This window comes from Lepidochelys kempii, chromosome 6, assembly GCF_965140285.1.
Source record: "Lepidochelys kempii isolate rLepKem1 chromosome 6, rLepKem1.hap1, whole genome shotgun sequence".
In the NCBI taxonomy this organism is placed as follows: Eukaryota; Metazoa; Chordata; order Testudines; family Cheloniidae; genus Lepidochelys; species Lepidochelys kempii.
This window is the reverse complement of record NC_136385.1, coordinates 43456044-43480972: the sequence shown is the minus strand read 5'-3', so window position 1 is coordinate 43480972 and position 24929 is coordinate 43456044. Positions and strand designations below refer to the sequence as shown.

The 24929-nt window shown below is 38.1% G+C and overlaps 1 protein-coding gene across 3 annotated transcripts in view; it reads right to left on the bottom strand.

The window, feature by feature from the left end:
• DCDC1 (doublecortin domain containing 1) overlaps positions 1–24929 on the bottom strand; it is a 420018-nt gene that overhangs the window by 3478 nt on the left and 391611 nt on the right. Inside the window, exons 33-39 of one of the 3 annotated variants that reach the window (XM_073347762.2) lie at positions 20203–20355; positions 19002–19103; positions 17315–17451; positions 14498–14677; positions 11858–12008; positions 8550–8659; positions 5512–5574 (exon numbers count right to left, since the gene is read on the bottom strand). In XM_073347762.2, coding sequence (XP_073203863.1) covers positions 5512–5574; positions 8550–8659; positions 11858–12008; positions 14498–14677; positions 17315–17451; positions 19002–19103; positions 20203–20355 — 896 coding nt within the window. Of the gene's footprint in view, positions 1–5511; positions 5575–8549; positions 8660–11857; positions 12009–14497; positions 14678–17314; positions 17452–19001; positions 19104–20202; positions 20356–24929 lie in introns of those variants that run through there. The other 2 variants (XM_073347767.2, XM_073347768.1) reach the window with 2 other exon arrangements.

The window sequence follows — 24929 nt, the reverse complement described above, 5'->3', positions numbered from 1 at the left end:
CTCCCTTCAAATTCAATGTAGGTTGCATCCAGTTGGACAGCTGTTTTTTTTAATTTGTGGGGCAGAGAAAGCAAAAACAAAAGGTTTTGCTGAGTTTCTCAAAAATTTGCTGAGCAACAAGATGCTTAATTTTGAGAACTCAAATAATTTTGGCAAATTTGATTGTCTTTTTCCCCAAATTTCACAATATTCTCTCTTTCTTTACTCAGAACACTACCATTGTCTGTGGCAAAAGTCTGCAAAAGTGCACAGGTGAATAACCGCTTCTTCATCCTTATGGCAAAATGAAGAGCCCCGTAAATTTGCTGTGCTTCATCTGCATGCTCAGCTCTGTCTGTGAGTTTGACGCTGTGTCGCTTAACTGTTATATTGGGTACTTATTGTTCTTTTTGAATATTATTGTAAGCAGGAATGAAGCTAGGATTTTTGAGGACAAGAAATTCATTGGTGTCCCTGGCTTACCTATATGTGACATCACCAGCCAAAACTGCAGCAGTCCAGTGTACTTATAGACAGATGTCAAATGAATCAAAACTGTGAGACCATATAATTTAATCCCTGATTTATGAAACAGGAAATGTGTATACTAAGGGACTGATTTATTATTATAAAACATTCAGACCTCTGTCTTGCGAGGTCACTGCAATTTGTCTGCTTTGTTGGGTTAGGCAAAAGTGGGTGCTAATCTGCATTAATAGCTCTGCCCTCAGTTAGTCCAAAACGCAAACCAGAGAAGTGCCTCCCCTTTTTATTGATTTTAATTTGCTAGGCTTACCTTTCCCCTAAATTGGTCACAGTTTTATGCAGAAGACTGAAAGGTAACATTGAAAGGTTGCCTTTCTCCTGCATATTCACTTGAAATATTTAGTTTATTAAAATTCATAATCTCTTTCACATTAGTAAGATTTTTTAAAAACTTTTGCTTCAACATTTTCATACAATAGCTTACCTGTGAATATAAGAATGACTGGTAATTATCTCATGACTGGAAGGATTTTAGATCTTTCAAGAATACAGCATTACTTGTGGCTAACATTCTTTTTAAAAAACAAAATAGTTTTATTTATTTAGTTCTTTTAGGAGAGCAATAAACGATTGATTTATAAGCACATACTCTTGTGCATGTTCGGGAGAAGAAGGGGTTCGAACAGGCCAGATCCCTCGTTGTACTATAGCATATTTGCATCACTAAAGTGATTATAAAACTTCCCTAAAGGTTCAGCAGGCACAAAAATCCTGGCTCCAATTCACTCCTTCCTGTTTTCTCCTTCTCTGGCATATAGTTTGCAAGGGGGTATGTCTGGTGATCCCTGGCCAGCGTTATTGCCCATATGAACCTTTACAAGCCAGTGCAAGTTAAGCGTGCCAGTGTTGAACTGGCTCCTGGAAATCCAGAGGTATAAGGGAAAAACAACCGGGGCTTTAGAATACCTTTGCCCCCTCTTCTCAGGTGTGCCAACCAGAAGCTCTTATGCAGGTTAGGAGCTGGACCAGAGAAGTCTCCTTAGTATCTTATTGCTTATATGTTAACTTGACTGAAGGCAGTAGAATAAGACTGCTTTAAAAGACACATGGAAAAATAAAATAAAAAAAGGAAAGGAAAAGAAACAGGAACATCCTGAGGGAAAGAGGCTTAAGTAGCCTAACATTTTGGATGGACAAATACACATATTTCTATGAAACCCATGAATCTCCCACCCCATATTATTACATATAATGCAAATTCAAGTTGAATTTAACATGCTACAGAAACTATGCAGTTTGCATGACCTTTTAAAAAGGCAGATTTTTATCACCAGCTGAAGGCAGTTCAATTAAAATTGGAGGTTTAACCACCCAAAAACCTACTGGAACTGTCTTGATGTGTTTTAATCCTAATTGCAAACTCTATGCAGCTAACAGAAAACAAAGCCGCATAGCTACTTTTTCAGTTCTGCCTCTTATCTGTAGATGGTAACTTTGCAGTACCTTCATAAGGGGATTATAATATGATTTTGAAGTGATCTTTACTTTAGGAGTTGACTAAGGCTAAATGAGGCCTGGATCCACCAAAACTGCAGAGATGCTTCCTCTTCACTTCCTCAAACTCCTTGATCTTCATTTTTCATTATCCCAAACAGGGACTTTCCTCTCAGACCCTTTTCCCCTCCCTCAATTTCTTCCTGTCTTCCCTCGCCCACCAATGGGCTATCTAATTTTGCTTTCAGTTTATTTAAGATAATAAGGTTGTACAAATGTAAGAGAGTGCAGAATTTGGCCCTTCTCATTTATTCACTGAGTAGGTCCCTTTCAGGCCACTTGACCAAGATTCCTAGTATAATGCCTTAGCAGATCTATTGTATCAGGAAGCAACCTCTTTTTAACCATAATCTTGGGGGAGGGGTACTTCTTTGTGGATACAGAAGAAATGGATCTCATAAGAAATACAAAAACTGGAGCACAAATGCCAAGGAAGAGTGAAGTATTTTGGTGTTTATATAGAGCATCTCATAAAGTGCTAACAGTAATGAACCCCAGAAAGGAGACCCACAGAAAGCGAACATCTAAATGGTTGTTATACAGTAGTTACAAGCAATAATTCCTGTTCCACTATGCTTATCAAACTGGACCTGAACAGAAACATACACTTTCTTATAAAATAAGAATCCACACAAAATTTCAAAAACACAAAGTGAGGGTAAACTTTTTTGAGATTCTAAAAAATCAGCTATTTTTTTTAACTTTAAAAACAATCATGTGCCTCTTCACTACCTTGTTTTGGTCAAAGGGTTTAAGGTATATTTAATACAGTACATCAAAAAAAGACAAGGGTGATACGTGATGGGATACAGAGCACTTTATCAACAGGTGTCTAGTTCAAAACTGGTTAAAGTCAAAGTAATTAATCTCACCAGATGGGTTGTGATGACCTATATGAAAGGAGTTGTTTGTCTCACTCCAGTTACTAAATGACAGTGTCTATATACAAAAATACCATCAACACAATTATTACTAAATGGCACTCTTGTTAACCTTAGAGAGATTCCATGAATTGAATTGGCATATAGATTGAACTAATCCTTCCCCAACCCCCAGCACACATCCTCTTTCTCCATATTATTTATTTAGGGCCTAATCCAAAACCCACTGAAATTACCAGAAAGACCCCCAAGACCTTGGATTGTAAACTCTTTGGGACATGGACTGTTCTGTCACTGTGACTACATATGTACAATGCAGCTCCTATCTCATCTGAGCAATTATTGTAATACAATTCCTTTAACTCAGTAATAATGATAAGATATTTTAAGATTTAGGATGGAAACACATGACACTTCTATTTCACCCGATAGAATTTGGGAGTTTGGTCTGCATTGTATGGTACTGTATGCAGCATCAGTGACAGAACTGAAATATGTTTGTTTCAGCTGTGCCAAACATGGGGTATACTTAATAGAGCTGGTCAAAATTTTTAAAATGTCAATTTTTTGATACCCCTCCGAACATTTCAAAGATTTTCATAAAAAATGTTCATGTTTTTTTATCAGTTCCAATATCTAATATTCACACTCGTATTCATTGCTAGTGCAAATTTGGTACCATATATTTTATTGTTCTGTTCTACTCTCTGACTGCAGTTGCTGCTGCCATCATTTCCAATTGTCCAGTGGTCCTGTGCCCTGCTGAGTTGGAATTATAGCCAGCAACAGCACCTCCTGGTCTTTACTAATGGGAATGGATGTCTCAGAAATGATTTACTCATCCCAGGAAGACACAAGTGATCTAGTGGGACTATCAGCGATTTGTATAAATAAATAACATACTTGAAAACAGTATAGATGTGGGGAAAGGCAAATAATAAATCACAGAAAAAGAAGGGAGGTGGAAATGTGAAAAGAAAGAGCTGTTCAAATAAAAGGCATACTTAAACACTTCGTTGCTAAAATTCACTGCAATTGTGGTGCTGTCCCTTTAAACTGACATTTCATAGTATAATATTCTGCATTTTCTGAATGTACCTAGGACAGTTGGAAGCAGTCAAGAGGTTAAACCTTATTCATTATTTCTTCAGTAATTTAAGTCTACATTTATCTTTCAAAAGATCTTTATCAAGTCTTTGAAAGAAAAGATAAGTAAAAATTCTAACTGACATTTCCTTAGTGTTATACCCTTTTTCCTGTAGGTGTGGTCACTCTAGCTTTTTCATTCTTTGATCTTTGAAGAAGAAACTATATATGTCTTTTAAATCTTTTCCAGTCACCTAATATAGTATTTTGACCAATTACAGAGCTTAATAATGATGAATAAGGGCAAGATTATTGCTGAAAGGGACAGTGTCAAGTTCTATTTCTTTCTTACAGCAAATAACTTGGAACCAATTTGCCCTTTTGCAAAAGGTTTTTTCTTGTGTTTTTAATGAAATTTGAAATTAACATTAATTGTGTGCTAGCAATATCAATTATGTTAATGTGCTACTGGCTTTTCCAATGCTCACCACTTTTGCTTGAGGTGTTGCACCAATTATTCATACTGTAGTTGTACACAAATAGACATCCTGGTCAACAGCCATCAATACTAGAGATATACAACTCATGACTGACACCCCAAAAGCACAGGCCACCCCCTGGCAGAAACTGAAAAAACTTGAGCATGTCTGAGATATATTTAAACTATAGCAAGAGAGTAGCTCCCAGACACACAGGCCTGGTTTGTAAAATGGTCACCACTTTTGTTCAGTCAATGTGTGATGATGTTTTCCTTTTTCCTAACTGCATAATAGACATAGACATTACAGCAGTCATTTCACCTCTCATCATAATATTTTTACCAGCTCATGCCACTTGTTGGTAATACACTTAGACCTTGATTTGGCAAAGCACTTAAGTACATGTTAGCTGGGACTACTCACAGACTCAATATAAATATGCGTAAGTGCTTTCCTGGGTCAGTGCCTTAGTTAGTATGGGGCAAATCACCCCACTTCTCCGAGCCCAAATACCAGAACTTGGTGCTGGGGAGTGCTGGGTTGAAACAATCCTCCTCCAAGCATTGATGTAGTAGAAGGAAGCCTGAGGCATTGCTACTACTGATGCTCTAAGACTGTCGTAGCCTTTGGAGCTGCTTTGAGTTATCTCCACCGGGTACCGCAGAGGTTGATCTACATGGCAGTTGTTCTACTCGCCTCATCCCTACTCTCCCTGTACCTCTCCATCAAACTTTGCTTTGTGGAAGATGCTAAAAACAGCATCATCATTGCAGACTATGCACGAGCTTAGGAAATCTTGTCTCCCCAGTGCTTAAACAGAACTGACTGATTCTGCTGCCCCTGGGGCTTTCCACAGGTGTCGGGAAAGTGGGAAGATTTTTCCCAGTGCATCCTACATGATGCTCTTCCTGAATTCAGAAAATAGCAACTAGTAGCAAATACTCAGCCAAAAAGATATAAAACATTTATCAGCGGCGTGGCTAATTACATTGAATGCTCTATCCACAGGCTGGTGGGTAGCCAGCCAGCTAAATATCTTAGCTTACCTAGTTGTTGAGGTGGTAATGAGCACTGGTAGTAAGAGCCAGAAGTGAACTGGGACTTTTGGCCTACATTAGAAAATTATAGTCACCATTAATATGTTGTGAAATTATTAAATGCTTTCATATTCTCAATCAAGGCATTGTTCATACCATGTAAAATAATTCTAAAATATTAATTAATATTTAAAATAAAATATACCTTTATAGCTTAAATAAGGAATGTTTTCATGACAAAAGGGTATTCCTTCAGTGTACAGATATATGTTGATTTGTTATCGTCAGAAAAGAGCATTGAAACACTTTTGGTATTCAAGGAACAGAGTAATTCCCCTTATAAATAATCACATGGACTTTACAAATTGATGTAAGGGGGAAAAATAGGTTGAACACCAACCTTCACAATGATCTTTTAAATTATGGGCAAATTTTGCTCCCATTTACAGTAGTGTAAATAAGGAGTAACTCCATTGATGTCAATGGAATTACAGAATTACAACCATGTAAAGTAAGAGTAAGAGAAGAATCAGGTCCTAGAGATTTTTTTCTATTTTTTATATGTATGAATACGAACATTCTAGTGAATTTCAAAGTTGAGACAGATAGACATATACAGTACATGAAAAAGTTAGAGACAAATGTATAGATCCTTCGGCTGCAAATTTTTAGGTTGGCCATAGAAGGGCAGGCGGTCACAAAAGAGGGTATTTTTCTTTTTCTTGAATACATCTTGCAAGTGAACACTTCGGGGCTATCAAGTCCTCATGTTAATTATGGATAAGAAAATGGTTTAGACAAGAAAAGCATGAGATATGCAGGCAGACAGAGTTCTCTTGAGGATACAGTGTACAGTCTGGTCATTGGTCTGTCACTGCTGATTTACATTTGGTTCACCTTAACGTTTCTGTAGCAGCAGGAAATATATTTTTCAGAGAAAGCTGTCAGGTTCAGGGATGTTGATACCATCCTAGCTTAATAATAAAATGATTCTTGTTCATACAAAAATATTGAAATCTGATTTGTGGCCTACGTGGAGCTGATTCAAATGGATAAAAAACAAAAACCAGACATTACCAGGTTTATTAAAAATGTGAAGTGGTAGAATACATCTGACGTAATCATGTAGTCAGGCAGCTATATGGGAGCCAATTACTACTAGATGGACCACCTAAGTTTCAACCAAATGGAACATTTCCATAATTTAAAAAAGCAAACATTTGGAAGAACAAGTACTGAATTTACTTGACAAGCACTGACAACAGTAACTATGAACTACTATAACTAACTTTGGGTGAGTCTATTCATTTATTAAAGTCTTTTATTCAAAGTTATTTTATATTATCCTTTTGGTTAAATTTTGAACTCTGATTACATTATGTTTTCTGTTTACTAGTGACAAATAGTAAATTTTACCAATTGATCTTGGGGACATTGTAAAGCTGGGAACAAAAGCTCCCTATTTTCATTTCATGAATATTGACAATCAATTGATGATTCTTTTAAGCATCTGAAAATTTAACTCAAGATAATTTTTTACCAGGGTTTTACCACAGCAAACCAGCTATCTATCCCCCTCCCCGCCCAGTACATCGAGTTGTATTTCCTGCAAAACTGACTTTTCCTCTCATAGAAACCAGAAAAAACATCTGAAGTGAACCAACACATTAGTGTTTTCACACAGACTGGATTTTCTTTCTGATTATGGCTGGTGGAAGAGGAGAGCTGTTTGCCACAGCCCAGCTGATATTCATAATGTGTAACTGGGAGACAGTATCCTGTCACACTGTAGCAATTACAACAGCTTTCTTGGAGGCTTGGGGGGAGGGGAGAGGCGATAGAACAATTGGCAGCCTTCCTTAGCACTTAGGGTGGTAGACTGAGATATGGATTCAGCCAGACTATTACATATATACTGTTTACCCATCATTCTGCACACTGAACTCCCACTAAAGTGAGTGGGAGTTTTAAGTGCAGATTGTTCGCTGGATCAGGCCCTAATTAGCTAGGCTGCAATTTACCTCCAGATGAGACCAGAAACTAAGCGACGAGAGGAATGAAAAAACATCATTAGCAATAGTTCAACTAGCCCCAGAGCACTAATCCTAATTTATTAGGGTTCTGTATTTGCACACTTCAGTGTAAAGAAAATCATATATAAAAAAAGAATGTCTAGTAAAATGCAAATTCCTATGCAGTTACAGTTTCATATCTGGTTTTGAGAATTCAACCACCAAATCCCTCTAAACATTTATTTTAAATTGTTTCTTTGGTTCTTTCTTCTTTGATTGAAGTAAAAACAGCCTGTATCCAATTATAAGTAAAATATTAAAAGCTGTTATGGAAAAGCAGTTAGTAGCTAACAATAGTCCTTATGATCTCTCCCAGCACAAATAACATCAGGGGAATGCTTAATCATGCTCAGCACAGCCAGTCTCCTGAACTCAACACCAAAGACCATACGTAGGCACTTAGAACAGGGGGTGATAGGAAGAATTAATGTGGCATTCAGTTGAAATGGGCTCTTTCATTTTCATGGAGCTGAATCAGGGTTATTGAGCTCAGTCACACAGAGACTACTTGGCAAAGATCTAGTGAAATGGGGTTTTGGTTGATTTCAGGCCCTTGAAGAAATGGTCAGGACTATGTTTGTAAAGGTAACATTTGACCTACAATCTCCCCAATAATTTTTATGGGAACTGTTAGTTTTCAAGAAATGGAAAAGTGGGAAAATATTTCTTTAATAAGATGAGGGATTTCTCAGTATTAGCTACACTATCATGTCAATTTTATGATGGAAAGTGGTTGCAATGTAGTAAACTTTACTGATATTATTTACACTTTCATCAATGAATTCCTCAGCAATTTGAATGTTCAAAGATAAGGTAAATATCCCTATTTAAAATAAAAGTAAGGTGATGTAGTAAGTGATAAGGTTACATCTTATGTACCATAATGATAAAGTTATATTTACTTAAAAATGTATTTGTAACTGTACAGCATTTACAGCGTTAGTAGAAAATGACTACATGTTTGTACAATACAACCTGTCCTTTTAGTTTCTCTGAAGGCGAGACAACAATATTAGTGGCATCCGGACCTTGCTGCTTTCGGATTCTGGCATAAATAGCTCTAACTTCCACCTGCTGCTTGATGGCTGTGAGAAACATTTTAGAAAACAAATTATTAAAACTGTACTTTCAAAAATATATTATCAAGGTGTAGAAAACAGCTATGATTGATACTTATGATACTTGGAAGCTTGTATCCAGCCCGGTCACATACAGCACTACATATGTTAAAGGCATCATTACATAAGAGAATAAAGATACCAATAATACATTTAATGTGAATTACCTGAATTCTGAGCCATAAATCCCACTACAGAGCCTTTGAGGAAATGATTAGAGATTTCATGATACGTACGCAGTTCATATTGGTCATTACAGTTCTAGCCAACTTTGTATATCACATACACTCTATGCAGAGAGCAGAAGGCTGGTGTGTGTGTGTGTGTGTGTGTGTGTGTACAATCATTGAAGTGGAGACAGAAGAGCTGGAAACTGCAGCAGCTTGACCTTGTGGAGTTTCTAAGGAGTCATCCATTCAAGCATGAGTGTGTTTGGGAGTCTAGAAGAGAAAAGGGAGTGTGGCATTCTAATATACCCAAGATCTTTGAGGAACAGAAGCCCTAGTTCCAGAGATGGAAACATCTTAATGCAGGCCTGACCCTCCCTGCAGCTCTGCTGGGCCTATTCCTTCCTATAAGAGCAATAGTGCTATTGGCCAAGTCTCATCACAGTTATAAAGTAACAGCCTAACATGGGACACTGAGGATGTTAATGTTGAAAATGACAAGAAATGCTGATCGAATATCCTAAACCTCAGCAGGGAATGAAATTTGGCTGGTCACCTGCTTTACTCCCATCATCCTTGTCTCCAAAATCTTGTGGAGTCCTGACCCCACAGAGCTTCCATAGAGTCTCAGAGAGCTCAGGACAATACTGTGTTTCCTTTCAACACCTACCAAGAGAAATCTGGTAGATCTTTGTTTCATCAGCTTGCAGAAATGGAGGGGATAATCTAGATTTTGGATTTCAAAAATTACTGGGATAATAGTCAGATTTAGCTTGGTACAAGGGAAATTTAAATATTTCAAGACAGAAGTGGAAGAATCAGGGAATATGATGTACTGGAACTCACCTGAGTGATACACTATATACTGCAAAATGCAGTTCCCCTAGTCATGACAATAATGTACCAGGAACATACTACATTTCATTGAAACACCAGCAGCACAACAATGGCTACTGAGGATAAACATTGACAGAGTTAATTCAGACCGGGTGAAGGTTCTGAAACTGAGTTAGAGCACATAATGGACTACAATCTGGAAAAAAAATCCCCTCAGTGAACATAGGGATCATTGGAATAGCCAACATACCTTCTCAGATTTTGATTAGTGGCGCTGGATGTAGGTTTACTTTGAAATTATTCTTTAGTTTCACATGTCAAGTAAGACTATGATCTTTTCTTATGGCTAAAATATTTTGAAATCAAATGTTATAATTTAAGGCACCAAATAAAAACTAGTTTTGAATCTATTCATGTGACTCTTGGTTATTAATACCATGTTCTAAATCATTCTGTACAAAGCAGATCAAGGGGATACCGAACAATCTATTATGGTGTATTATGTTTATAATCATCATGCTGCCTGCTTCCTTTCCCACCCGGTTCTAGCCAACGTGTCACAATAGAGCAGTATGTGAAAAGACAATACATTCATGGCATTTAGAAGTGCTACATCTCTCAATTATGAGAAATAGTAGTAAATAATTGTAACTGCACAACAGAAATACAGACTACATCTAGAATGTTTTGCTGCCAGTGCATGACCTCTTTTGGTCACCTCACTAAATCGAAATCATTTTGTAGTTTATGCCAAGAAGTGTGTGTGTGTGTGTGTATCTAATCTATCTATCCATCTAAAAGTAAAACCTTACAGTAGAACCTGGACTAAACATAGCTTAAAACAAGGGCTTAATTTAATTAGGTGAGGACACTTCTAGCCCACATCAACATGAAGCAACATACATGTCAGAATTTACTAGCTACATCAGCTTTCCCAGACTAATATGTTCAATAATGAACAAAAGAAGGAAAATACTGTTTGTATGTATTGTTATACAGCCATCTAATTCACTGTTTCTTTTTAAGCAATGCCAATACAGTGGTCCTTTGAAATGTGGCTTTCTGATAATGCAGAATATAAATATTGATCACCACTTTCATTTCAGCTAGACAGAACATACTTCAGTTTATATGAGGATAAAATACTCATGAAAGCTACTGTTAGTTATATCACTATTAAATCTCTCTGTTGTTTTTTCTCAATTTCAAAGGGCTAGATTGTGCACCTTTGAATGGGAACACCTACCCTGTAGCTCCCCCTTTTGGCCAAGTATGGGTTTACTGAGGCCTTCCTCAGTTTCTCCTTAATTTAGGCACCCTTAAAAGAGTTCATACAGGCCAGATATTCAAACAGTCTCCTTCTGGGATCTCATTTATTATACCCAGCATGAAGTCTTTCAAAAGTAAACTCAAACCTTCAAAGTCTTCATCCCAGTTTCAGCTAGGACCAGCTCCTCCCTAAGGGTCTGTCCTCTCTAACAATTCATTTATTTTCCCCCAGTCCCAACCTAAGCACCAGCCTTCCTCCCCGAGGGCCTGTATTTCTACTCTCCCAGTACATATTGCCTGGAGCTTGACCTTCCCAGCTGATGTTCCCCCTTCCCTGCCCGCAATAGACTTCTTACTCCCTGCAGTGTCTGTAGGCACCTCCCAATCTGCAGCTATCATCCTGGTGAGGGTGATACAATACTTTGAATTACTGGAATTTAGATACCTACTGCTGGATTGATAAAAAAGGTAACACGTAGATAGTTTGCAATTTGGGTATTTTATCACACCAGTAATACCAAGAACAAGCATGAAGGAAAAATAGGAAAATTAAATAAAAGCTTGAAGAGCAGTTCAATGGCTAAAGCAAAGTATTAATGTAAAAATAAGTCTGTTAAAAGAGAATCATTATAAAAAGACTTGGTTGGTTTTAATGTTATTTTAAATTACTGTAGTTTGTAAAGTGTCAAATTAAAAACATTGGATAAAATCCTGGCCTCATTTATGTCAATGGGAATTTTGCCCTTGTCTTCAGTAGGGACAGGATCCCATCCATTTTGTACAGTTAAGTTACAGTTCAATTTAATCTCTCTGTCTAATAACAAACAGTGGCACAGAGCAAGTTTTGGCATCTTCTTTGATGAAGGTCAAATTTGAACCTGTGATTAATTACCTTTTCTGCTCAGAAAAGGATTTCCAGCAGAAACACACAGAAGCATGTCTCTCTCTATTTCATCCCATGACTGGAGTGGCTCACCATCCGGTGTATACAGAGCTTTGGCAGGCTGTTGCATATTTAGCTTGGTGGTGCAGTTATCCAACAGCTGAAATGGAGAAAACGGTGTTGATATTGAGCACTGCATACAGATGCATAGACTTATGCTGTAAAATAAACACAGAAATACAGTTCACCAGACATGGTGGAAGAACACCAAACAGATGATGAAAGGGATGTTACAGCACCTCTTGCTGTAGAATCTTCTCTGGATCCCAAACCTAAAATCCTTATTCAGGCAAACCTTTCATTAATGTTAATGAGAATTTTGCCTGAGAAAGGGGTCAGGATTTGGTTCAAACAAAGAAAGGCAGCAGAGACAGAAATAACACTGTAAAGAGGATATGAACAGAAAGCAATAGGGACATTCTATTAGAACTATCACTTTATATTGGGACATTTTAAAAATAAGCACCAAAAAATAAAGACCAAAATTAATGAACCTTCAAATTACATATATTTGTCTGCATGTGAATGTTTAATATAATTCTATTGGCTCTCTCTGTTTAGCTCTTTCTGGATTTATGGAATGCTTTAGCTCAGTGTTTGAGCAATTTCAAGAATTTTATCTGTGGTTTGGTCTTAAGAGCAATGTATAGTTTCAGAATAAGACAAGGAAAAAGGCCTTAAAATGTGTGTGTGTGTCTTAATATACATACACACATTTAAATACATACACAAGTTTATATAAATGACTATGTGTATACAAATGAATACTTGTTTTATTATATTATTTCTAACTCTTCTAGGTAAGTATTACACACTTCAACCTTTAAATAAATAAGTCAAGATAATAAACTGATTGTTCCAAACAAACAGAAGCTGAAAACATACAAAAATCTAATCATTCGTGGCTGCTCTGCTCTCAAATCTGAAAGAGAATTAATTGGAGCCTACTGCAAGAGCTGCTCTGGCTCCCAGAGACACTCCATGGGGGAAGAGGGTGAAAGTCACTGCAATACTGAGGGAGAAGCTATGAGAGCAGCCTTTGCATGGGAAGGAGATTGTCCCCCTGAGTCACTTTGATGCCAGAGCAGGAGGCAAAAACTACTTTAATGCCAGGCTTGGAGCTACTACTTTATGCAACAATACACAATGTGTGGATGTGAGCATCTGTAATAATTCAAGGGACCAGGTGGCTGCAGTTGGAGGTCTTGGGGAGGACAGCAGTTATTGGAGAGGCGAAGGAAGCCATAATAGAAGCTGGGAAATTGTGGGCAGGATAGGCATGCGTGATTTTGATAACCTGGGTCTCACATACATATATACAATACTAACTCAGCAAATATTGGAGGAGATAAATTTCATCTTGACGTTCTCATGACTACACAACCCACTTCATCTTTGCTCCTGTGCTTTTGTCATGTTTCTGAAGCCCTCATACTATAAAGAGAAAGGCTAGGAATCTCCTTTGAGGATCCTTGAAATAAGCAAATAAAACAGAGTGGGACAGATGGGGATGCAAAAACCAGTGGTTGTCAAAAAATGAAGAAAAAAAAAGGCTACTTTGTTAACAATTCACTTGATTTACCCCCTCTGGCATACAGGGGTGGGGCCAAAAGGCATTCCATTGCACCACTTGACTTGATTACCCTATTGCAATCCCACGGAAGGTCTGCTGAGAGAGGGCAGCTTTATCTTACAGTTGGGGCTCCATGAGAGCTCTGCCAGCACTGGGTGCATGAGGTGATGCAAATAATCGGTGCATTCCCCAGCCAGCATGATCACATTTCCTTTCTGGCCTTTTGAGGGCTGTACTGGCTAGATATGACCTCTCAGGCAGAGTGAGAGTTCCAGATGCTTTGTGCTGGCATGCACTTTCCCCTTATCATGGCCCTGTCTTCTTGGATCACATGGCTGAATTTGACTCATGTTCTAAAATCATATAATCATTAAAATGTAGGATAATCCTATTCAAAGGTTTACTTTAACAAATTATATTTCCTACAATAATGAAAACGAATAGAAATACATTTGTATATTTGTTTACGAGAAAATACTCTGTGTCTAAGAATCAGCATATACTCCCGAGTTTTAAAATTCTGCCATTGTAAGCATGAACAGAAAGCTGAGGACCTTTTACCCTGGTAATCTGATGATATACCATATCAATTGCAACTGCATTGGGTCACAGTATATCACACATTCTTTTGCCTGAATTGTTTCTATTATATTATTAAGGGTATCTGCAGAAATTCCGTTTAAGAGATTTTTTTGGTAGTTATATCATGTTGGTTTTGGTTTATTGAGGGGCATCACCTTACACACTGTAGAGAAGAATCAAATGAATCCAAGGAAAATCTGCCATAATGGGAAAAGTGTGTTTTCTCTTTTTTTCTGCATTAAATATATATTAAACTTGCTAAATCATTATAAACTCTGACTCCTAAAGCCAGATTTTCTGCTGATGTAATTCCAACACATTATTCAACCCTAAAAGTCCATGTTTTCCTTAACAGGTTTTGAATCCTTCTTTAAGCCATCTTGTAGCAATAGGCAGCACTTTTGAAAAAACTGATTCCTTCTATTGTACTTCACCTCTGAAATTGTTTTTCCCCAGGCATAAACTCCTTGCTCGGGTTTATAACCATTCCGGTAAGCCCACACCCTTTTTGCAGATGGTTGATCATACAGACATCTGTGTTTGGATGACAGCACTTTAGATGAAAATGGAGAACTTCTTTTGAACTGTGATGCTTGAACCTCTGAGAAGTGTGTCTATAATGAAAAGATTTCAGAGAATGTGAAGTTAACATAGGTGCCCAATCCCTTTATAGTACTTTATGTATAGCAAAATAGAAAATGTAGGAGAAGAACAGAATAATCCATTTTAAGTACAATAATATCATAAATAGTGAGGGCTATATGAATATCTCAATCAATCCCACTGAATAATGATTGATACTTAACTCAGTGGAAATCTGTGAGCAGATTGTGACTAATATCTGGCCCTACAATTGCCTAACTGGAATTGAGATACTCTATGTTGTAGGATGTATATTTTATGATCAGGACTTCACATGACTGATATTGAGAGACAACAACTATTGGATTATATAGTATCCCTATACTCAGCCATAACGCTTAGTGATATAAACTTGGGCTTCTCTCTCGCTTAAATATACAAGACAGTGAATCTGTAATACATGGTGTAAATACTCATATTATGAATAATAATTTATCCAACCTGGTTTTGAAAAATGACTTGTTATGATGAACTGTGCTTTATCTCTTAATTACATCGTAAACATGTCAACACGCTCTGATGCCATAGTATTGTTTCTTTTCACAAATTTGTACAAAGCTCATGAAAGCCCAAGACAGTTTTGATGAAAATATTTCCCAAAGAAAAAAGTGGAAGTTTTCCAAGTTCTTGCACATACATCCTATCTTAATTTTTTTCCTCTGTTTTGGTATATACTATAATATTGACTGATTAACCATATGGATGGAAACTACTTTTTTGATTCTGGAGGTCTCTAATGAAATTAGTACTTAATTCTTTGCTCTTGTCACATATTGAGATATAGCCTTAGGAATTATTAGCATTGAAACTATCAAACCCATTTTACTATGCTGGATATAATTGCTCATACACATATCAATAGGGCCTTTTTCATCTTCCTTATTAAGACAATTCTTGGGCTCCACTGAGTCTCATAGACACATAGACATTAGGCCAGAAGGGACCATTGTGATCATCTAGTCTGACCTCCTGCACAGAACCTTACTTGTCCCCTTCTGTAACAGACCCATAACTGCTAGGTGAGTTACTGAAGTCCTCAAGTTACAGAGAATCCACCATTTACTCTAGTTTAAACCAGCAAGTGATCCATGGCCCATGCTACAGAGAAAGGCAAAAACCCTCCAGGATCTGTGCCAATTTGACCTGGGAGAAAATTCCATCCCAACCCCAAATATGGCAGTCTGTTGAACCCTGAACATGTTGGAAAGACCCACCAGCCAAACACCTGGGAAAGAATTCTCTGTAGTAACTCATAGTCCTCCCCATCTAGTGCCCCATCTTTGGCCATTGGGGATTTTTTGCTACTAGGAGTCACTGCTCCCCTTGGAAAGCTGTTCCAGAACATCACTCCTCTGATGATTACAAACCTTTGTCCGATTTCAAGCCTAAACTTGTTGATGGCCAATTTATATCCATTTGGTCTTGTGTCCACATTGGCACTTAATTTGAATAACTCCTCTCCATCCCTGGTATTTATCCCTCTGATGTATTTATAGAGAGCAATCATATCTCCCCTGAGCCCTCACTTGATTAGACTAAACAAGCCTAGCTCCTTGAGTCTCCTCTCACAAAGTAGGTTTTCCATTCCCCTGATCATCCTAGTACCCTTTTCTGCACCTGTTCCAGTTTGAATTTATCTTTCTTAAACATGGGAAACCAGAACTGCACACAGTATTCCAGATGAGATATCACCACTGCCTTGTATCATGCCAATAACACATCCCTAACTCTACTGGAAATACCTTACCTGATGCATCCTAGGATTGCATTAGCCTTTTTCACAGCCACATCACATTGGTGGCTCATAGTCATCCTGTGATCAACCAATACACTCAGGAACACCAATACCAATTCTCCTCTGTTGCTTCCAACTGATAGGTCCCCAGCTTATAGCAAAAATTCTTGTTGTTAGTCCCTAAGTGCATGATCTTGCACTATTAAATTTCATCCCATTTCTATTCCTCCAGTTTTGAAGGTACTCCAGATCCTCTGGTATGCTATTCTGGCCCTCCTTCATATTGCAATACCTTCCAACTTTGTGTCATCCACAAATTTTATAAGCAGATTCCCACTTTGTGTGCTAAGGTCATGAATGTTAAATAAGACTGCTCCCAAGACCGATCCCTCAGGAGCACCAGTAGTAACCTTCCTCCGCCTGAAAATTCACCTTTCAGTCTGACTCATTGTAGTCTCCCTTTTAATCAGTTCCTTATCCACCTTTCAAATTTCATATTAATCCCCATCTTCTCAATTTATCTAATAATTTCCATGTGGAACTATATCAAATGTCTTGCTGAAATCCATGTAGATTAGATCTACTAAATCTAAAAAATCAGTTATCTTCTCAAAGAAGGAGGCCAGGTTGGTCTGGTACAATCTATCTTTTGTATAACCATGTTGTATTTTATCCCAAATACTGTTTGAAAACCTTGTGTGTGTATTTGGCAGCCTGTGAATGCGTTTTCAGATAATGAAATATATAGGATGTACTGAGTCACATAATCAATGTATCATAGGACTAGTGTAAAATCTAACCTTTTGATAAAATTCCTCAACAACATGAATGTTGTTTTTAATTTTGAAATATTGATACAGATTGTATTTTATACCTCGGTATGTTGTATATTTTCCATGAGTTTCATCTCTTCTTGGGTTTCTTCAGTCCAGCCTCCTTCTACTACTATAGGCTGAACTGTGCTTTTTGTGGGCACGAAGGTGGATGGCTTAAAGGCTGTTATTCGTCGCCCTGAGGCAGAGAAATTTCAAAATAACTCTTGTAAAACCATGTTTTCTTACTTTGATGAGTTTATTTTATTTTTTTCTTACAACTGGTCACAGAACTTTTTAAGCTATTAGTCCTAAAATACTAAGTATAATTTGTGAAAACAAACAGTACATATAGCAAGCAAGGCCAGGCAACTATCAATACAGACATATCTATGCAGACCAAGTAAAAGCCTAATGTGAACACCACAGTCCAGATAAATATTAGATAAAATTTATAACTTGGAGCATCAATTTCATTTTCTTTCAGTCTGTAACCTATGTTTTGTTCTCCCTCAATAAGAGATTATTAAGGGGGATATGATAGAGGTCTATAAAATCATGACTGGTGTGGAGAAAGTGAAGAAGGAAGTATTATTTAGCCCTTCACATAACACAAAAACCATGGATCATCCAAAGAAATTAACAGGCAGCAGGTTTAAAACAAACACAAGGAAGTACTCCTTCAGCCAATGCACAGTCAACCTGTGGAACTTGTTGCCAGGGGATGCGAAGGCCAAAATATAACTGGATTAAAAAAAGAATTAAGTAAGTTCACGAGGATAGGTCCATCAATGACTATTAGCCAAAATGGTCAGGGATGCAATTGCATGCTCTGAGCATCCCTAAACTTCTGACTGTCAAAAGCTGTGTCTGGACAATACGGGGTGGGTCACTCAATAATTGCCCTGTTCTGTTCATTACCTCTGAAGCATCTGGCACTGGCTTCTGCTGGAAAACAGGATACTGGGCTAGATGGACAATTGGTCTGACTCTATATAGTTATTCTTATGTTCTTATGACAACCATGGGCCTTTTTGGTTTCCTACAGGAAGCTGAAGTAAAGCACAGTAGCTTTTGACCTACATGGCCAGAGTCTTTGTTTGGCTCTAAAACCCTTCACACTGTTTTGCTGAGATGGGGTCCACAGGAGGCTTAGAACTGGTATATCCAGTTACTGCTATACCATCCTCCCTTCAGCCTTCAGTGCAAAAGGTGCCTAGGGTTAACAACAACCAGCTAATGTGTTTTTAAACATTATTGTCCTTCTCCACACTGAGGGTATGTCTACACTAAACCTTTTAACCTTGAGTTAATTGATTGCCAGGTAACTCGAGGCAGTTAACACATTTATAAAGTTTACTGTGAACATTATCCAAATATCTATTTCCAGCACAAACCCTTAACCCTATCAGTTAAAACATGTTAGTGAATGCATTTTCTAACACAATGAATTTTATCAGCACAGAAAAGGCTTTCAACGTCCAAATACCCAATGAAGCTTCACATTTGCGATCAAATCTGAGTGAGTAAACCCAGCACCTGCATGGAGCCCCAGTGAAACCAATGGGGCTTCATGTGGGCACGGGGATGGATCCTATTGCAGGACCAGGGTCAGGGTATTGGGCGCCCAAAGGTTAGTCTGCACACACAAGTTTGGAAGTTGTACAGACAATTTAGTCAGTCACTTTGGAAACCAAAGTTATCATAAATATCTCAACAGTTCCAAATTACATGCATACTGATACCAACCTTGCAGCTGTCTCATTTTGTGTTTCATAGCATCTAGATCAGCCAAAATTTTATCCTTCTCTAACCAGTTTTGTTTCTCTTGCCTTGCTGCCTTTTGCAAAGCTGTAATAAAAGAAATATATAGTATTTCTACTGGTTATTTTTCTTTATAGTGGTTTGCATTAATAGTTTTTTTTGGCTGACTGGTTAGTATAATTGGATCTCTTTTAGCAAATAGTTTTTAAAGAACTTGAGAGTATTAGTGAGTTAAACAGATCCAGTTACAGACAAGTAATTAAAATGTACGTGTCCTCAAAAAAACAAACACCTCTCTGAAAGTATATAAAGCTTAAGGAATGTTTCTGCAGAGCAAGACACAAAGACTTATATTGATTTAACATGTACAGTACTGTACTACATTTACTTTTCCAGTATAGCATGCTTACGTGTAGCAGTAGAAGATTGGTTTAACATTTTTTTAAACATGCTCCTGCTGATAGAAGAGCTTTATTCTTACAAATGACAATGTTCAGACAATTAGTCCTTGTTGTGAAACAAATACCTAGCACTATGCTTGAATCATTGCTCAACAGTCCATATACATCTTACTATCTACTTTGCATTTTATTGACATAGTGGGTATAATTTGGAGGTTGATTTTAAGCTTCTGGATAATACATATAATATATACTAGCCATACCTTTCCCTTTAGGTGTCCAATTGCACAAAGACTTATGTATGTGATTAACTTTACTCAAGTGAGGAGTGCAAATGAAATATATAAGTGTGATGTAATTATAGCAGCATAACTTTTTCCCAGATAAGATGTTTAATTTTTATTCCTCACTAAAATAAAGTGTCTTAGAATTTGCTCTAGATTCTCATTCTCTTTTGAAGGGCTTGCCCACATGGAGACTTAGTGCATGACAAACAAGGATGTAACTCTACAGCACCGTGGCTTGCCACACACTAACTAGCTCTGTGGACCATGCTACTGCACTCTTAAGTTCCATAGTGGTTTTGACCTACAGCTGTTGTTTGAAATAGCAATAGGTCAAAGCACATTATGGAACTTTTATAGTGCAGTTGTAGGGTCCACAAGGTGACTTAGAGCACTGCAGGCTAGTGCACTGTAGATTTACATCCTGGCTTGCTGTGCACTAATGCTCAGTGTGGGTAAGCCCTAAGTTAGAAGGGGGAAAGAAACCCAGCATACTCATACCATCCAAAGGTAGAAAAGGTTCTCCGCAGGAAACCCAGACCTCTATAGGATTTCTGAGGATGATGGTGAGCAAAGAATCATCTATCATGTTCAAACTGTCTGGAGTCATCAAGGATAATTCTGACTTTATCTTCACTTTCTCCATGTACTTATCTTTGTATTTAGAAAGAAACAATGACAAAGTTTATCTTTATAACACTTTAGGATAAAGAGTTTTTTCTCATCTTATCACAGTAGAACCTCATAGATATGAACACCAGAGTTACAAACTGACTGGTCAACCACATACCTCATTTTGAACTGTAAGTATGCAGTCAGGCAGTAGAGACAAAAAAAACGAACAAAAAAAGAGACAAACAAACAAAACAAATATTGTACAGCACAGTATTGTATTAAATGTAAACTACTAAGAAAAAGGGAAAGTTTAAATAAAGATTTGAAAAGGTGAGAAAACTTTCTGTACTTATTTTATTTAAATTAAGATGGTTAAATGAAGCATTTTTCTTCTCCATGGTAAATTTTCAAAGCTGTTTATGTCAAATATTCAGCTGTAAACTTCTGAAAGAACAACCATAACACTTCGTTCAGAGTTACGAACAATCTCCATTTCCGAGGTGTTTGTAACTCTGAGGTTCTACTGTAGTTTAATTTAGACTGTACAACACATTTATTTTACCCTTATGTTCATATACTGGATATGAAGAATATTAAGATAAACGTATTAAGATAAACTGTTCATTACTTATAACGACTAATGAAAGCTTAAATAGCTAACATTTGCAGCACACAGGAATGTGGCACAGTGGTAATAATAGCAGCGTGACACATAATAGAAAGAACAGCAGGATGGGGGAAAGTGGTGATTATAAAGGGCATTATATATATAGGAAAGGAGCAAAAGTGATCTGAAAATCTGAAGCACTGCTATTTGAGGACAAAGCAAGCGTGCAAGGTCTCACAAGGATAGGTTAAGTACAAGCAGATAAGGACCTTCGGGATTTCTCCCATTGCTTTAGAAAACTCTTAGGAATTGTTCACCACTAATTTAAATATACTCTACTTGAATATTATGGCAGACCCATTGTGATGTTGTAATTAAGGTTGTGTTCTGTTTTGCACTTGCAGTGGGAGTTCAGCCTGTTCGTTTGATATGAAAAACATAGTATCTTTGCTCCAAATGTCAGCATATAATCTGAGAAAAGATAGAATTTTTTGGAGAAGCTTCCAGAAAATTAGATACTTAGTTTCAAAGTTCAAATCAATTGAAAATTGGCCCCCAAAGGTTCACATGCTCAGTCTCATGATTAATTGGGCCCCTTTATCTTAAAAACTACAAACTGTACAAAAGGCCAAACGGCGTATACAGTGCAGTGAGAGTCTCGTGGGCCCTCTGGGGTTATGTAATTATTTGATTCATTATCTATTTATTATTTGTATTACCACAGCACCTAGGAGTCCTAATCATGGACCAGCATGCCTTTGTGCTAGCACTGTACAAACACAAGACAAAAAAAGATGCTCCCTGCCCCAAAGAGCTTACAAATATATGTATTAGACGAGAGACAGCAGATGGATTAAAAACAATTGTTTGCGGTGTTGTCATTGCGTTGATCCCAGTATATGAGTGAGACAAGGTGGGTGAGGTAATAATTTTTATTGGACCAACTTCTGTTGGTGAAAGAGACAAGCTTTTCAGCTCAACAGAGCATGTCTCTTTCCCCAACAAAAGTTGGTCCAATAAAAGTTATTACCTTATTGGCCTTGCAAAAAAACATAGCATTCTTTGTCAAAACTGATTCCTTCTGTGCTGTGATTGCCATATAGAGGAAAATGTTCTGTCGGTGACTCTCATTCTCTGATGTGGTATATGGAAAGAAAACTTTCTGAACAGATTACAAGAGGGACACAAAACTGTGTTTTGATATATGCCCTCACCAATGTTTCCTGCTTATAAAACTGGTGGCATCAGGAATGGATTTTGCAAGACCATGGGCTTAGTGCTGCATCAGAGAAAAGATCTTTGACAAAGTAGTAGTTAGTTTACCAAAGACCAGGAAACCCATGAAATTGTTCAGATGGAGTTAAGGAACAAAGCTATACAGTTTCATGACAGTGAGGATCTTTGACAAAGTAGCTGCTGGTTTTTCAAAGACCAACATCTCTATAAAACTGTTCAGCTAGTTCAGGAATAGAGCTCAGGAGCAGAGCTTCTAAACTAGCTCAACCATGTTCTTTGACATAGCAGCAGCCCAACTCATTGAACATCTTATCTAAAAAAACCTGGAAATTTAATACACAAAAAAGCAGACACACAATGCAATGTTAAGGTTCTTCTATACATATCTACCACAAAACTTAAAACAAGGAAAATAAAAGTTAAGATTACCCGTAGTACATGCCCTATTTTCTCGCACCTCACTAGTAATACAACCACTACACACATCAGATAATGTAACACAACCTTAACTCTGCCCCAGTACTGATGCCAGCATTCCAACACACCTTCCCCAGACCCAAGTGAAATTCTACAGAACTGTGCAAAAATAATGGTGTAATTGGGGTATGCATGGAGAAGTCCAGTCTGTTTGTAGTGGAGGTGACAGGGTGCAATTTGGGGAAGGTGGTGCTGGATGGCTGACATCCCTAGTGGGGCACAGTTACGGTTGTGGTATATTTTCTGTGGTGTATGAAAATTGTGCCACTGTTGAGGTATCAGAGTAACAGCCGTGTTAGTCTGTATTCGCAAAAAGAAAAGGAGTACTTGTGGCACCTTAGAGACTAACCAATTTATTTGAGCATAAGCTTTCGTGAGCTACAGCTCACTTCATCAGATGAGGTATGTAGTCTTGGTTTGGGAATATAGCAAGTATACTACTGGTAGCCTTAACTTTTCATTTCCTTGCTTTTTAGGTTCTGTGTTAGGTATATTGGGCAAAATCTTGGCCCCAATGACTTCAGTGAACAACAATTTCACCCATAATGTACAGAGCAACCTTAACTGACATACAACACTGAGATTTTGTGTAATAACAGCAAGCTAGAAACAATCCATTTTTATGCTTAGACTGATACCTTTTTGGTCTTTTGAATTCACAGGAGAATAAAATTGCACATTAATCTCTTAATTACATTTTTGCTTTTCATAATGTGATATTTTTGTAATGTTAGGTATACATGGTTTTAAAAACCTCCTTTTTTAACAGCAAGGAAGTTAAAAACATGGATTTATTTGTTGACGACCTTCCTGTGATAGCAGTGGTTATTTATAGTATGAAATGGCAGCTTTTAAATGTTCAAATGGCACTTTGGTGCCATAACTCAGGGTATGGCGTGGCTAATTACCGTATATACTCGATCATAAGATGGTTCATTTATAAGCCGACCCCCCCAAAATGGATAAGTAAAAATGGAAAATTTTTATGACCCATTCATAAGCTGACCCTATAATTCAGGGGTCGGCAAACTTTGGCTCCTGGACCATCAGGATAAGCCGCTGGCCCGCGGGGTGAGGTGGTTAGTTTACCTCAAGCAGGCATGGAAGCAGGCTCAGAAGTAAACCTAAGTAAACAAAGTGTCCCGGCGTGCCAGCTGCTTACCCTGATGGGCTGGGACAGCAACTGGTGGGGAAATTTGGGGAGGGAAGAAGCTGGGGGTCAGGGGAGTAACCCTTGTGACCACCACCCACATGAACCCACCCCTAGCCCGGGACCCCCCACACTTTCCCCATCCCATCCCTTCCCACCTTATCTGGGGAGGGCCAAGGGAGGATGTCTCTGGCCTGGCTGGAGCTACTCCAGAAGGCTGGGCAGCGCGGCCACAGCCTGCTCCGGCGGGCCAGACCAGGTGGTGTTGCTGCAGCATGTTCCAGTGGGCTGGGCCAGGTGGCCTGGCTGCAGCATGCTCTGCCGGGCCGGGTGCTGGGCCACTAGCCTGCTCTGGTGGGCGGGGCCGAGCGGCACGGCTGCAGCCTACCAGCCCTGGAGCTGCAGCTGCTTTGGAGGCTGGGTGGGGGGAGAGCAGGGGCCAGAAGCGGAGAGACTCTAACCCCGCCTCTTCCCTTCTGGCTCTGCTGGGTGTGCTGCCTCTCCTTGCTCCCTCTGTTGGGGGGAGGAGCTGTGTCCCACCTCCCCCTCTCTATACCCGTTCATAAGCCGACCCCCTTCTCTGATGCTTCCCTTTTTTACTAAAAAAATTAGGCTTATGAATGAGTATATATTGTAAGTTAAAATGTGAAAGCATCTGAATGTACAATACTGTCACGGTATTTCATAATCCCACTGCCCTATGTTAATTGAAAAAGGTAAGAATTTGACTTTAATCCCACAAAAGCTGACAACAATGATTCTTCAAAAAACCTTTTGATACTAGGTTCTGCAACATAATGTTTTTTATTTTAGACATGTAGTTGGAGCTTATTGTTCTGTCAAGTGTAATAGGTGCAAAAAATGAAGAAAAAAAAATGAAAAGATTTAAAACTACATACATTTCAAAATATCAGCAAATGATGGTGCTAATTAAACTGGAGAAATGCAGGCTGGGCAGAACTACCATTAAGTGGATACATAATTGGTTAAATAACTGCAAACAAGGAGTAAATATTAATGGAATGATGTCAGATTGGAAGAAGTATTCAAGTGGGGTTCCACAGGGATCATCTTTGGTCCATTGTTATTTAACAACTTTATTAATAACCTGGATGTAGGAATAAAGAGCATACTGATCAGATG